Source organism: Malania oleifera, chromosome 11, assembly GCF_029873635.1.
Source record: "Malania oleifera isolate guangnan ecotype guangnan chromosome 11, ASM2987363v1, whole genome shotgun sequence".
In the NCBI taxonomy this organism is placed as follows: Eukaryota; Viridiplantae; Streptophyta; class Magnoliopsida; order Santalales; family Ximeniaceae; genus Malania; species Malania oleifera.
The window spans coordinates 9,150,145-9,165,163 of NC_080427.1; the positions used below are offsets into that span (position 1 = coordinate 9,150,145).

Below are 15,019 nucleotides of genomic sequence, written 5' to 3' on the forward strand. Positions count from 1 at the left end.
TCAAAGAGAAATAAATAGCACTAGTAGATTCCGATAACTTGGTTCTATGACGCAAGTTGAAGGAGGAATTGAAGATGATGTAATACATATAGTTAAAGCAGGTTGGATTAAATGGAGAAGTGCTTCAAGCGTGTTGTGTGATTGTAGAATACCCCTAAAACTAAAAAGAAAGTTCTATAGGACAGTTGCACAATCAGCTATGGTATATGGATAAGAATGTAGGGCAACTCAAAAACAACATATCCGAAAAGTAAACGTTGTTGAAATGAGCGTGCTAAGGTTAATGACCAGTATAACATTAAATTGGTAAATTAAAGAATGAATTTTTTTTTAATGAAATTCCACCTATATAAGATAAGGGAGGGGCAATTGAGATAGTTTTGGTACTTGCAACATAGGGCAAATAATGCATGAGTAAGGAGGCTTAATCTAGTTACTATTATTGGCAATAGAAGGGTAAGGATAGACCTAAAATAACTAAGAATAAGATTGTGAGTAAGCATTTAACAGCCCTCAAATAGTGGGATCATATTGCCCAAGATCATGTAAATCAACGAAAAAGGATTCATGCAGCCAACCCCACCTAGCAGGACTTAAGGCTTGGTAGTTGTTGTTGTATTAGTATATTAATGTGTGTGTGTGTGTGTGAATGGAGTGCCTATTATCAACATCAAGAGTTATTTGGAGGTATTAGAGAATCAGCAATACATAAGGCTGCAGCCAGAGCAACTTGGAGTTTTGTTAATTAAGTAATCAGACAGCTGGAATAATTCAGAGTTTTCTTGTTTGAGGGCAGCTGGGGAAATTGCGGTAACATAAAACACAAATGCATCAACAAATGCAATGCAATAATTTCCGATATAATTTGGACACTATCCAAAACACTTGTCAATTAATTATGAAAAAATGAATTAATACGCTAGTACCATGAAAGGAATTTGACAATTCCATTCAAAAGGAGAATATAGATAGTGTTGCCTATACGTTATACAACCTCATGACAAACAGAGCTCATCTGGTATCATCAAATTGTCTGTGAAGAGGCATCAAAGCAAGCAATCTCATATCAACGCATCCAAATAAAAATAGTCAATGTTAAAACAGCATTTGGCTCCATACACATGCAATGGGAAAATACCTGATTAAATTCACTTGCATTAAATAACTTCAACCATGATGGTGAAATAAGATCTGTCAATCCTCTATAGAATGCATTTGACAAAGGCAACAACTGCAATCAAGATTAGAAACAACATAAATTGATATGTGTGCAAATGTCAATAATTTTTACAGAGCTTTACTAAGAAAATAATGATTTCTACCCAGCAAATTAAAAGTGTAAAATTTCTAAAGAACAACAACCTACCTGCCGATTAAGTTTATAGTCCGCAATTGCATGAATGTACTGCAACTTGTTCTCATTTGTCACTGAGACATCCTTACCACCAGGCTTTAGCTCAATAACATGATGTTTGCCATATGATTCTTCATTAATTGTGAAATCCAGAGAGAGTTCTTTGACATCACCATCATAAAGCTGTGAACAAGGACAGTAAAAAATATGAGAAATTTTAGAGTAGAGTCAACAGACAAAATAAGAACCATGCATGCAGATAGACCAATTGATTTATGACACTAGCAACAGGGAAGAAGATTTTCAACATGAAGAAATGACACATTACTGAAGAATCAACATCGCAGTCAATAATATGCCCTATTCCAAAAAAAACTCAGGTCAACACAAAAATCTTCTCCCATAACATCAATCTACCAAAACCATATACCAACTCCAGAATGTGATTTCGTATCTCGTCTTACAAAATCATTTTCTTCATTTCATCATCAAGCTCCTATTTGTACTCGCACATTAAACACAAACCAACACCAACACACATCTCACTTACTCAGCCATTAGTCTAACGTAAATCAAACCATCATGATTAACTCCAGCTCTCTCAGTACCCAAAGGGGCCTCCTCCCAGTCTGAGGATGTCTTTGATGCACAGATGTCCAATTAGCCATTATGATCATTGAGTTCAATACTTCCTCCTTGGTTACAACTCATTACATCTTTGCTGCTTAGCACCCAGTAAGTACCATAAAGCATGGCAGGTTCATTCTTCTATAGGAAGAAAATGTCCACACAAATTGTTTGCAATGCAACAATCATGATAAATCAAAAGCATATTTTAACTTTAGGCGTCAATTCTTGTCAATCTACCCGTTACCATGAACACTACCGAGACTAAGGCACCAAAAATATTTATGAAGCACTACTAACCATTGACTACAATAATTATGCCAACTGAAAGGCTGAAAATCATGTGTACAGCATGAAATTTTTTAAGCTGTTTATTTGAATACCCCAGCTTTAATTAGCCAAAAACCCTTCTTAAGCAATCACATTAGAAAGTGAGTGCTGCAACATTTTCAAGGCTTTACATACCATTAATCAAGATCCATACCCCAATACCCATACATTCAAAAGAATGAAGTAGTAACATTCTCCAACTTCACAATATTAGCTGCTTTTTTTTTATCAGCAAAAAGAAAATATATTAGCAAGGCATCAAGGGGATGCCAACCTGTGGTACAAAACATCAACCACTCTGAAGAGTGTCGCAAACATCCAGGATTACAAAATGACCACCAACAATTTTCCCACTAAGCCAGCCGGAGGCAACAGCAATCCATTGGTCTTTGCAGGTCTGAAGCGAAGTAGATGAATCTTTGAAGGCTCTCTTATTTCTTTCTTTCCAAGAACAACAAAAGATGGTGAGAGGGATGAGGTTCAAAGCCTTTCACTTAGCCTTTCTGGCTCTGATGCCTTTCCATGCCCAAATCTTCCCTCCAACGGAATTTGCCATAGGCCCATAACCTAGTGCTGCCCAGCCAAGGAAAGAGCCAAATTCCACAAGTTCCTTGTCCAGGGGCAGTGGAGAAGAAAGCGATTGACAGATTCTGCTTCAGCTATACAGAGAGAACACCGATTCATGACTGTAAGCCCTCTTTTCTGCAGATTGTCAAGGGTTAAAATATTTCCATGTACTGACTCTGAAGCAAAAAAGGCAACTTTTGAAGGGGGCCAAGGGGCTACTGTCGTCTGAATGTGAATCCAACGGATTGCAATTCATTCCCAACGGTGAAAGCTTCTTATATAAAGATTTAATAGTGAAAACACCATTTTTGTTCAAAGCCCATTTTGGCTCGTTGGGGATGTTTTGGTGACAGAATTTGTAGAGAAATCTGTAGAAGTCAGACAGTGTGTGAAGTTCCCAATCTGACACGTTCCTTGTAAAAGGAATGTCCCAGAAAATTCCCTGATCAGTGATTTGGAGATGATGACTGATGAGGGCATTTCTATCACAAGCCAAGTTGGAAAAATCATCCCATCCTTTCCTGATGAATTTCCATATTCCCACTCCATAGGGACCTCTTCTAATGTGAGTTGTCCAATCATTGTGCTTAAGCCCATATTTATAAACAATAATATCCCACCAATGGTGGTCTTTCTCCTTCATGAACCTCCATAACCACCCCCCGAGGAGGGCTTTATTGAAAGTGAGGAAGGATTTCACCAAACCTTTCAAAAAAATGGGTTGTTTGACCACTCCCCATCTAACAAGGTGATATTTAAACTCTGCCCCTCAGCTTCCCCAAAGAAATCTTATCTGAATTCCCTCCAATCTCCTAGCGACTAAGGCCGGTAAGGGAAGGAGAGACATGAAGTAAATTGGAAGATTTGTCAAAGTGCTCCTAACAAGAGTGACTCTGCCTCCTTTTGATAAAAGATTTCTTTTCCATCCTAACAATCTCCTCTCAAACTTTTCAACAATAGGACCCCATATTCCTTTATCTTTGAATTTGGCATGGAGGGTAGACTAAGGTAATTAATGGGAAAGGTTCCCATCTTGCGACCCAAAAGATCAACAAGGGAAGTCTTCCCTCCCCCCCCCCCCCCCAACCAAGGCATTCTCCCCAATTGGAATAAGCTCACTTTTACTAAGGTTCACTTTTAGGCCTAAGACGACCTCAAACCCTGACAAAATGCAACGGAGGATGAGGATATGAAGAGGGTCATCCTCACAAAAAGTAATAGTATCAATTGCGAAAAGAAAATGAGAAACTTTTGTAAGCCTTCCATTTTGACCACCTTGAGACCTCTAAAGATCCCTATTTCAATAGCTTTCATCAGCATAAGGCTAAGCACCTCCATGACCAAAATAAACAAAAAAAGGAGCAAGGGATTTCCTTGCCTCAAGCCTCTCGAGGAGCGAAAGAAAGCAAAATGGAAGCCATTTATGAGCACTAAGAAGATTGGGGTTTTGATGCATTGAGCAATTCAACTACACCAAAGCTCCCCCAAAGCCATTTTCCTAAGGAGATAAAGACAGAAGATCCAATTGACATGATCAAATGCTTTCTCCATATCCAATTTGCACACTATTCCCCTTTTTCCCTCCTTCAGATAGGCATCCGCCACTTCATTAGCAATAAGGGCGGCGTCTATAATCTACCTTTCAAGTTTCAACCACAAAAGCATGTTGATACTGACCAATGACTTTCGATATTACTTTTTTGAACCTCACAGCTAGTACTTTGGCAATGATTCTATACATGCTTCCCACCAAGATAATGGGGTTAAAATCCTTGATGTTAGCAGCCCCAACTTTTTTTGGAACAAGAGTGACAAAGGTGGTATTTATGCAACTGATGAATTTTCCTGATCTGTGAAACTCCTTGAACATGTTTGACAAGTCATGTTTGAGAAGGCTCCAATTAGCCTAAAAGAAAGCCAAGAAGAAACCATCCGGTGCAAGTGCTTTAATAGCTTGGAGGACTTTTACTTCTTTAAAAGGTCTCTCAAACCACCCTACAATGGAAGAACTGAGAGTTTTGAAATTGATGTCATCCACTATAGGTTTCCAAGCCTCGAGTTTAATGAAGATATTTTTATAAAAATCACAAATACCTTTCCTAAAATCCTCTTCCATAGTTAAGGTGATTTCCCCAATTTCAATGTTGGATAAGGTGTTACTTCTACAGTGAGCATTTGCCGTCCGATGAAAAAATTTTGTATTATGGTCCCCCTCTTTGAGGCATAAAGCTCTGGGTTTCTGCCTCCAAGATATCTCTTCTAGATTACTAACCTCGTTCAATTTCTTCTTAAGAATAGCTTTTTTGGCTCTCTGTTCATCATCAAGACCCTAGATTAATTCTTGCTCATCAATCTCTTTGATGCCATTAAGTTAAGGATAACAATCTTCTTCGCTTGGACATTCCAAAAGGTGTTTTTGTTCCATATCTTTAGCATTTCTTTTACTCCTTTCAACTTTGAGACAAGCACAAAACTAGCCTTCTTCGTGACCAGAATAGAAGACCACCAAGCATTCACTTACTCCCCAAAACCATCATGTTTAAACCACATGTTCTCGAATGGAAAGGGGGTTGGCCCCCATTTAACTTCCCCCCGTGTCAAGGGACATGGGGAAATGATCTGAGAAGGGCCTAGGAAGTAGACTCTATATCATATGAGGAAAATGAAATTCCAATTCAACCGAAATTAGGAACCTATCGATCCTTCAAAACGAAGGTGACTCCCTCGAGTTGGACCAAGTGAAGTTGCCACCAATGAGAGGGAGATCAATAAGGATTGATAAAGCCAAGAAATTCTTTTATGCTACTGATCTCAAGGCTACACCCACTTATTTCATGTGGATACACAATCATATTGAAATCGCCTCCAATAATCCAAGGAGCATCCCATCTACTCCTAACCTCAAAGATCTTATTCCCAAAAAAGATACCTAGTGGGTCCTTCACCAGGGCCATACACCCTGTGAAAATCCATTGAAAGTTATCATTCATGCTTTTGAACACACTAGAGACTGAGAAGGAATTTAAGGAGTGTTCAAAAATTCCACAACACTAGGCTTCCACAAGACTAGTATACCCCCCTGAGCTACCTACTGCTCCAACGGATATCCAATTACAGGCATCTCGACCCCAAAGGTCATTGATCAAGAGCTACTCCATTGTCTCCACCTTAGTTTCTAGCAAGCACACCACATCACCCCTCCAATCCTTAAGAAAGAACTTGATTATGCTCCTTTTGGATTTGTCGTCGAGACCCCTCACATTTCAGGAAATGATTTTTCTTAACATGATTTAACATAGGCTCGAGCTACTACATGCCTCTTTCATTTCTAAGCATCCTCCTATTTTTCCATACTTTACTATACATTCCAAGCACTTTAATTCCCTATTGGTCCAACTTTCTGATATTGCTTGCAAGTTTTTGATTGCTTCCCATTTCCTCTCTTCTCTTTCTTTCAATATCCTTAAACAACTATAAGGCTCTGTCCTCAAACCCTTCAAAGGACATGCCTATGGTTTTTCTTATTGATTTCAGCTTCCTAAGAACCCAAACAAATACCTAATTCTTGAATTGAGCACTATCTGAGTCCAAGTCATTCAAAGTTTCAAAATTGAGCCTATCAATCAAATCCTCAAAGGTGGGATTGGCACACAAAGTGTCATAACCAGTACTAGGGGTTGGGACAATGGCTAGTATTCCAATATCATTTAGGCATTAAGGGGTTCCTACTCCAAAACCGTCTCCTCTTGAGTTGCAGCTGCCTGTGAGGGGGCTCCTGTAGGGGGACAGCCTTCCCAAAGTGGACTAACTTTTTGGCGGCTTCAAAGGGACCATCACGTAACTCAAAGGGAGAAAAGGAGTTGGGATTGGACTTTGAGTGGTAAAGTGAGATTGAAAGGCTGAAAAAGATCCCCATATTTGTAGCTCCAAGGCCCAAGTTAAGGCCCACATTGATCTCCTCAAATGAGAAGAAGGCTTTGGGACTGCCTTATCAAGCTTAAGGATCCAAAGAGTCGCCAGCAACAATGCTTTTCTCCCCTTCAACACTATCACATGTGCTTATTTGTCTTCCCCACTAGCTGTGGGTTGGGTGTCAAGTCACCACTCAGCAATAGACTCAAAGTCTTGGCACAATGAGGGCAAGTGCACAAGGGAGCTGATATGTTGAGAATTGGGTTCAAATCCATTGGGGTGGTCATCATCTTCTTCACTACTTGCTGAATGACTGAAGATGTTGAGCCTTTCTTTGTGGGATAAAAAACTTGGTGGCCCAGCTCAGCTGCCAGGGAGGAGATCTTCATCCATCCCTTGGATTCAAACCCCTCCAGAAATGCAAGGGTTCTCCACCCACCGCTATTGGTCTCCATAAGGGCAGGGTAGTTCCCAAACTCTTTTGACTTTCGCTTGCAAGTGAGGGTTTTGTCCTTGTTCCTTGCTCGTCGAAACCAAGAATTTGCCTAGGGTACGAATTTTTTCATGGCCCAGAATTCTTCCCAAGATTCAAGAAACCATCTAAATACAACCATCTCTATGAAGATGGAGATCCTTCTTCCCGTACGATATTTTGTGATTCCAATTAAATCAGAACTTCCCCCTTCTAAGATTAGGTCAAAAGACTTCCTTTCAACCACCACACTGTGCTTCCTATCCCTCGACATCACTTCAAGATAGGCAACAAACAGAGAACCAAGCCAAAGAAGCTTGCTAACTAAGAGAAAGCTTGATAAACTGAGGAATAAGGAGAAGCTTGTGAATCAGTCACAGAGTTGACCAGTGAGAAACAAGTGAGCACCAAAAAACCAAAGAGAAAGGTCGAAGAGGAAGGCCCAGAACGAGGCGAACACAAAGGACTACTCAAATTAGGGTTTTTGGAAGGGAGATCACTATTCGAGCGCGAGGGGGGTCATGGTCGAACGTGACGAACTACATCAAAGAGGATGAGAGGTTTAGGAATTGCGGCAAAAGGATAAGGAGAGGATTACTCGAGCAAGAGGGAAGTCGAGGTCGAGCAATAGAAAAGTCGAGGTCAAGAAAGAGGGGAGTCGAGATCGAGCGAAAGAGGAGTCGAGGTCGAATGGGTTCTTCTATTCAGGACAACACACGAGCAAAGAACCTACATTGTTGACGGCGAAGGGAGACGTCAAAGGAAAGCAACAATGGTAGTCGGCAAGGGAGTTCAGCTTCAAATACCATCGCAACTTATTTCACCATACCAATAACTTGCTGTAGATTAGGAGACCTCTAAAGGCTCTATTTTAGTTGCTTTATCATATTACATTATTGATTCATGAAAGATTGTGATGTTTCACACACACACTAGCCAATTAATTATATATTATTTATTAAGGTGGAAACACATTTCATAATTTAAAATAGAATTTTTCTTGTAAATACTTTTTTATTTCTACTATAGAATATTACAGGTAAATAGCATTTGTTTCCAAATCAATTGCTAGAAACATCATCAAACATAAGGACTGATTTGGCATGATGTACGAAGAACCCTATTGTACATGAAATCAGATAATAGGCAAGCTTCTTTAAACACTAGTATGCTTATTTCTAATCCCACAATATATATTCCAATTGCTATGAGAATAGGGAGATGAAATGAAAGTTACTTAAGGCAATGAACGATTTTGGGGCACTTCTCTCCATTCAATCCTCCATCCTATCCATGTAGTATAAGCATCATTATTTTCTCCATGGTAGTGGCCTCACTTATAAAAAAGACCTTCAACTACTTCATAAAATTTAGAATTTAAAGTTTCAACAAGGAAACATGGTAGGGCAGTAAGGGTGCTATGCTCAAAGCAAAATGTCACATGCTTGAAGCACAGTAACCGTGTCCCCAAATGTTGAGGTAAGGTAATGTACATCATGTCCCCTCTAGACCCCTAATTTTGCGTAGGAGCCTTGTGCATTAAGGGTTGAATTTTCAAGGCAAGCCTTGACACAATGAAAAGGATATTGTACAAGAACATGAAGGTCATAGGCAAGGTCTTAAATTTCGATTTCGGTTCAAATTTCGAATCTCCAAAAGTACGGAAATTTCGATTTTGATTTGAAAAAATAATAGAAACTAGTAGTAAAGCAAGGAATTCTTTGTGAAACTTTAGAAATGGTTAACAAACATAATAATGTAAGTTTTAGGACTAATATATTACAAGTTAAATACATCTATGCTGTGCATGAGCTGGAAAAGTTGTAATATAGTATGTGCATCAAACATATTTGTAAGATAGTGTATAGTAAACATATTCAACTAATACAAATGCAATTCATAAATCATTTAAATATTATTTAATATACAAATAAAGATAATTTAGACATAAATGGTTAAATAAAATTCTCCTGTAAATTTATTTTTTCATATAATTTCAAAAGCATTTGTAATAATATTTTGTTTTGATAAAAATAAATAAAATAAATTAAGAGAGAAATTTCACTTCACTCCTAAATATCTTCTTTGAATTTCAAGGAAATTTCATTGTATAATTAAATTTTCGATAAGTTTCACAGAAATTTTGAGATTTCGATAAATTTAGGGATGATTCGTTGAGATTTCAATGGAAATTATGCAAGACAGAAATCGACTGCCATTTTGATTTCGAGGGTGACGGAACTGGAAATTTTGACAGAAATTTCGACAATTTCATGGAAATTTAAGACCATGGTCATGGGTTCAAGTCATGGAAATAGCCTCTCCAAATGCGGAAGTATGGCTGCATACGTCATAACCTCCCCAAGTCCCTACAATGGCGTGGAAGCCTTGTGCCCAGGGTGTTACTTTTAAAGCTTAAGGAGCACATGGCAACCATTTTATCAGACAGCTTACCTTAACATACATAAGATTCCTGTAAAGCTCTGGATCAAGGGTTGAAAGTTCATCAAGAAAGCTGTAGCGGCCTAAAAGCTTTTGCACAAAAACATGTGAAAAATAATAATCTAGTAAAATCCCTTCATAAAGTGCTTTGCCAACCACTCTTCCGAGGAACTCAATCATCTGGATACCATTATCTAGAAATTTCGCAGCAGTATTAGGGATCAGAAGTCCATCTGAAGTTGAAGACTGAGAGAATAAACCATACCTTTAACAATTTACAAAAAAGAAAAAAGAAAAAAAAATCATTACATGCAAAAATAAATTATAAAATACCAAAGAAAAAAATTATTAAACAATTAAGACAATCTTACTGAGGGGCAAAGGCTGCTTTTGCTACATCTGTCAAAAACTCTTTGGATAGTCCACCATAATCCAGGCCAGCCTCTGGGAGTCCACATTCACTAACAAAGGAAACATGGATGGATGACTTCAACCTTGACCCAAGGGAATTTAATTGTCGAAAACCATCCTCAACAATATGATCCCGACGTATTACTATCTCAACTGAACCTGGACCAGGTCCAGCCACTTCACCTGCCATTCTTCGAGAAACTTTGTCCATCTTGATAAACTCTCTGAACATCTGAACTCTGCCACTAGGTTAGGGAAAGTCAAAAACTACGCAATAGAATTCAAATAAACTAAATTATCATTCAACATGAACATGAAACTAAGGAAACAAGAAGACCTATAGCTCAAAATGCATATGGTAAGTTATATTCTCGTACTTGTAAAGATTGGTCAATAGGCCATTGGAGCATCAACACATTTAAAGAAACATACATATATGTACCTAAAAGGAAAAACAAAAATGATAGAGGAGAAAACTAATGAGGTTGTAGAGTAATAGTAGCTGTAGAAAAGTCATCAAAGAAAATAGTCTTAATTTAAATGGATTAGAGAAGTGGAAATTAAAGAAAATGTAAAGGTAAAAGGTAGATAGAAGATGAGGAACACTATAACTCATAAGCAAGGTCAAGAAGAATGTATGCAATAACCAGGATCATGACCCAGAAGAGTGTGGGAGGAAATATCTTTAAAAAATGGAAGAGTACATGTAGTCTAAATATGGATGCAAAATCGAAAAGGTGCGGTGTGTGAAAAAGTAAAGCTACCATTCTTACCATTAAATTTGTTTGCAAGCCCCAAGCCTTTCTTAAAATAGACTACCTGCTGATGGGAGAAGTTTTGTTTTGTATGACAAGGCATGTCAGATTTGATATAATAAAGATGGTTTGGAACCTTGGGTCCAAATTTGATGAAAGTTTTCATGAGGTAGGGGAGCAACTATTGATTATTATATGACACCAGGATCAGCAAGTTAATCAAGAGACTACTATGGAAAAAGAACATAAATGGAAGGACATCAAAACATTTGATGAGCAAAAAAGTTTGTGCAAAGAAATCCTGAAGACCCATGCCAAAGTCTTCCTCGATTTAAATCAGCTCACGCCACAATTTGTCATCACTTGTATGCTGATCAAGCTTTTAAACAGCAGTAAGAATAGAGAAGAATTTTAGAGCAGGTTTTCTTGAACAGCTTTCTCCTCCAAAACACCCCAAAGGGGCTTAATGAGGTGAGGAAAAAACACTAATGCTGCAAGTAGTAGACCAACTGTGTTTAAATTTAACCACCATTATTTGGAAATTAGAACTCAAACTTCCTCAACTTTGTTCAAAGACAATAGTTATCAAACATTGATTGTGGAAGAGCAGGGCATATAGCACACACTGAACACGAATGAACTTGTATGTGGACAATGAATTAGAGGAGACACTAGAACTGAAGAATGGTGATGGAAGTGAATCACTTCACATGGCTGGTGCCTATGGACCTTCTGATGCAAAAGACATATGATCCAAAAGAATTATAGCACTTAATTCCCTTATTGAGCAGAGGTGGTTTTCTGAATTGTGGATAAACATGTATGCTGTATCAAAATCTAGTTCCAATGGAACTGCATCCTCAAACACAGAAAAGGTAGATCCATGGTAAACCTAGCCAAAGGTAAAGCAATGCTTGGTTTATTTTCTCACAATCCTCTTTTTCTTTTTCTTTTTTTGATAAGCAATGATCATTTATAGAGATTGTATAAATTATACTAAGAAATATTATGCATATTTTGCTTAGCTGCCCTTGGTCTTAAAATCTAGATGCACGCCATGGTGCAAAAGCTAACACATCCAACCTTATCTTCTATAGCATGCATTCTTCTTGTATTTTTACTTCCATTTTTGGGGAGGGAGGGATGGGAGGAGGAGGGGGTTTGGTGGGGTTTATCTATCTTGCTCCAAAATGGGTGAAAATTGACTATCTTACAGATCTATGAAAAAGCATCTGGGCTGAAAATTAATTTTTCTATGAGTGGTCTGGTGGGTCTAGGTATTAGTGTGGTAATCCTAATGCTGACTCCTTCTAAGTTCTAAGACCCAATTTTCAAAAGTTTAGCTAGGAGATTGGGGAGTTGGAAAGGAGCATTCTTCACTCAAGGGAGCGTATTACCCTCATTCATGCTTGCTTATATTTCATACCCTTTTATTACTTTTCTCTGTTTGGAATCCCTGTGAGATTGGCACAAAGGCTGGAGAAGCTAATGAAGGATTTCTTAAGGGCAACAGGGGAAGAGGGTAGAAGAGATCATCTTGTAGGGTGGGAGACTCTGTGTAGGCCTAAAAGGGAGGGAGGCTTAGGTCTGGGTAGTTTGAAAAAACATCTCGTTGGTGGGGAAATGGTTATGGCACTTTCCTTTAGAATCTAATTCTCTTTGGCATAAGATAATTCGAAGTAAATCTGGAATACCACAAAATGGGTGGATGCTCGAGTGGGAAATAATATTACTTATTTGAGTCCTTGGAAGTTTGTATCTCAGCTTTAACATTATTTCCTTTCTAAAGTTCAGTATTCAGGGGGAAATGGGGAGCAAATTTGTTTTGGGGAAGACCACTGGGTCGGGAATATGCCTTTGTCTATTAAATTCCCTCATCTTTTTCGTATACCAAATCTCAATGATAACCCCATTTCCGCTTTTCTTCTTCCGCATCGAGAAATACATTCATGGAATTTCCATTTTGGGAGAAATCTTAATGAGAGAGAGAGATCAATGAGTTGGCCCTTTTGACTAGGCTGCTTGATTCTTTTCATACTTATTTGGGGAGTGACAAAAGGGTTTGGAGCTTAGACACTTCTAGGGAATTCTCTTGTAAATCCTTTTTTCTCTTATTTGACTCATGACCCTATCGTGGATAAATTTGCTCTATATCTATAGATTTGGAAAGCCAAAGCTCCCTTGAAAATAAAAGCTTTCATTTGGACTGCACTACTTGAAAGAATTAATACCAATGACTTGCTTCAAAAGAGAAGACCCAATAAAGTCCCATCACCAGATATTTGTGCACATTTGTTTTTTCATTGTCCTTGCACAATGGCTATTTGGAATAAATTATTTGGTATATTTGGTGAGAACTGGGTTTGTCCATTCACATTGAAGGCATTTAGTACCATCACGTTTAGAGGCTTTGGTAAAGCAAAGGATAGGAAAGCTTTATGGCGATGCTCTATTATGGCAATAATTTGGTGCGTTTGGATGGAAAGGAATGCTAGAATTTTCAAAGGAGTGGCTATGTCTAATAACTTGCTTTGGAGTAGAGTGACTTATCCTTCATCATTGTGGGTGTCAGCAAATGGACTTTTTCGCTACATCTCTTTGGAAGATATGCAACGGGACTGGTTGGCTCAATAGCATCGAATTTGGCTTTGAACTTAGACTCTGAAATTTATAATTATTATCTTCTGATGTAAAGGGAGGATTTTTTTCTCCCTGCTTTTTCATTTTTGTTATATTTTCTTGTGCATTCTACCCTACCAAATAAAATTTCTTTGTTTATCCAAAATATATATATATATATCTTGCTCCACGAGATTATATGGGTTTGGTGGGGTGTATCTATCTTGCTACAAAAGATGATATGTTATTTGAAATTATCAAAAATACTATTGTCTGACTTATCCTTACAAATCAAAATCCTGAAATGGTCAATCATCTTTCAACCAATTATTTTGTGCGACGAAAAAAAAAAGACCAGAGCACAAAGCTTCCGTATGCGGTGTCCAAAGAATGGGTAGACCACAATGGGCAACATTTACAAATTGTCACTAAGATTCCAGCGTTACATCTTCATCCTTTCCTCAGCCAACTCGTTGCTCCTTTCCAAGCTAGCTTTGCCCCAAAAGGGCAAATGATGATCTACTTCATCATAGTCCAGGAACTCATACACACTGAAGAGGAGGAATAAAAAGGAAAAAAAAAAAAAGCAAAATGGAGTGGCTAATTATCAAAATCAGCGTGGGAAAGGCATATGGCAGGATTGAATGGTCCTTCATCTGAGACATGTTCATTCCCCTCAATTTTCCAAAAGATGGACAAAAATATCATGCCATCCAATCTATTATGAATACATCCCTGAAGCACTTCTACAAACCTGTGGTTTATGCCTAGGAGACACTTTGTCACAAAGATTTTAAATTTAGAGTTCAGTTACATTTCAAGGCACAAAAAATACTGAAATTTTGATAGAAATATCAATATCAATTCTGATAATAAAAAACTATGCAAACTAGTAGTAAAGCATGGAATTTTTTATGAACATTAAAAAACTTTAATAGACATAAGTGACATAATAATGCAAAATTTAGAACAAAAATGCTGTAAATAAAATATAACAACGACAGGATTTTGGAGTACATGAAATTCATAATTGAGTTAAATATTAGTCATTATGCAAATAAAATTATTTCAGAGATAAAAGGTCGAACAAATTGTTCTAGTAAATATACAAGTCCAAATTTTCATAAAATTTCAAAATTCTTAAAGCCATTAGTCATATCTGTCTTGTAATAATCTTTAGTTTTCAATTAAAGAGAAAAAAAATAGAACTAATAAGAAAGAAATTTAAATTTAGACAGTTTTGAATCTCAATTTCAATTTCAAGGAAACTTTATTCTGTATTTAAATTCTTGCAAATTTCACTGAAATTTTAAGATTTCCATAAATTTTGGACAAATGCTCATCTTTTCCTCCACTGTCATGTGGCTACTCATCTTTGGAATGCTCTGCCCACTTGCTTTTGGTGAAGCTTGGGTGGCACCTCGGAATGTGGGAGATCTCTTGCTCATTAGGCATCAGGGTTTTGGCTCAAGCAAAAATGGCCACATATTATGGAGCAGTGCAGTTTTTGCTATCCTTTGGACTCTTTGG

The 15,019-nt window shown here is 37.7% G+C and overlaps 1 protein-coding gene across 5 annotated transcripts in view; it reads right to left on the bottom strand.

Moving 5' to 3' along the window:
• The window catches only part of LOC131168438 (E3 ubiquitin-protein ligase UPL7), a 90,086-nt gene that overhangs the window by 39,917 nt on the left and 35,150 nt on the right, over positions 1-15,019 (bottom strand). For 3 of the 5 annotated variants that reach the window (XM_058127860.1, XM_058127859.1, XM_058127864.1), the window contains exons 7-10: positions 10,076-10,360; positions 9,717-9,969; positions 1,367-1,537; positions 1,139-1,231 (exon numbers count right to left, since the gene is read on the bottom strand). In XM_058127860.1, coding sequence (XP_057983843.1) covers positions 1,139-1,231; positions 1,367-1,537; positions 9,717-9,969; positions 10,076-10,360 — 802 coding nt within the window. The remainder of the gene's footprint in view (positions 1-1,138; positions 1,232-1,366; positions 1,538-9,716; positions 9,970-10,075; positions 10,361-15,019) is intronic. The other 2 variants (XM_058127861.1, XM_058127863.1) reach the window with 1 other exon arrangement.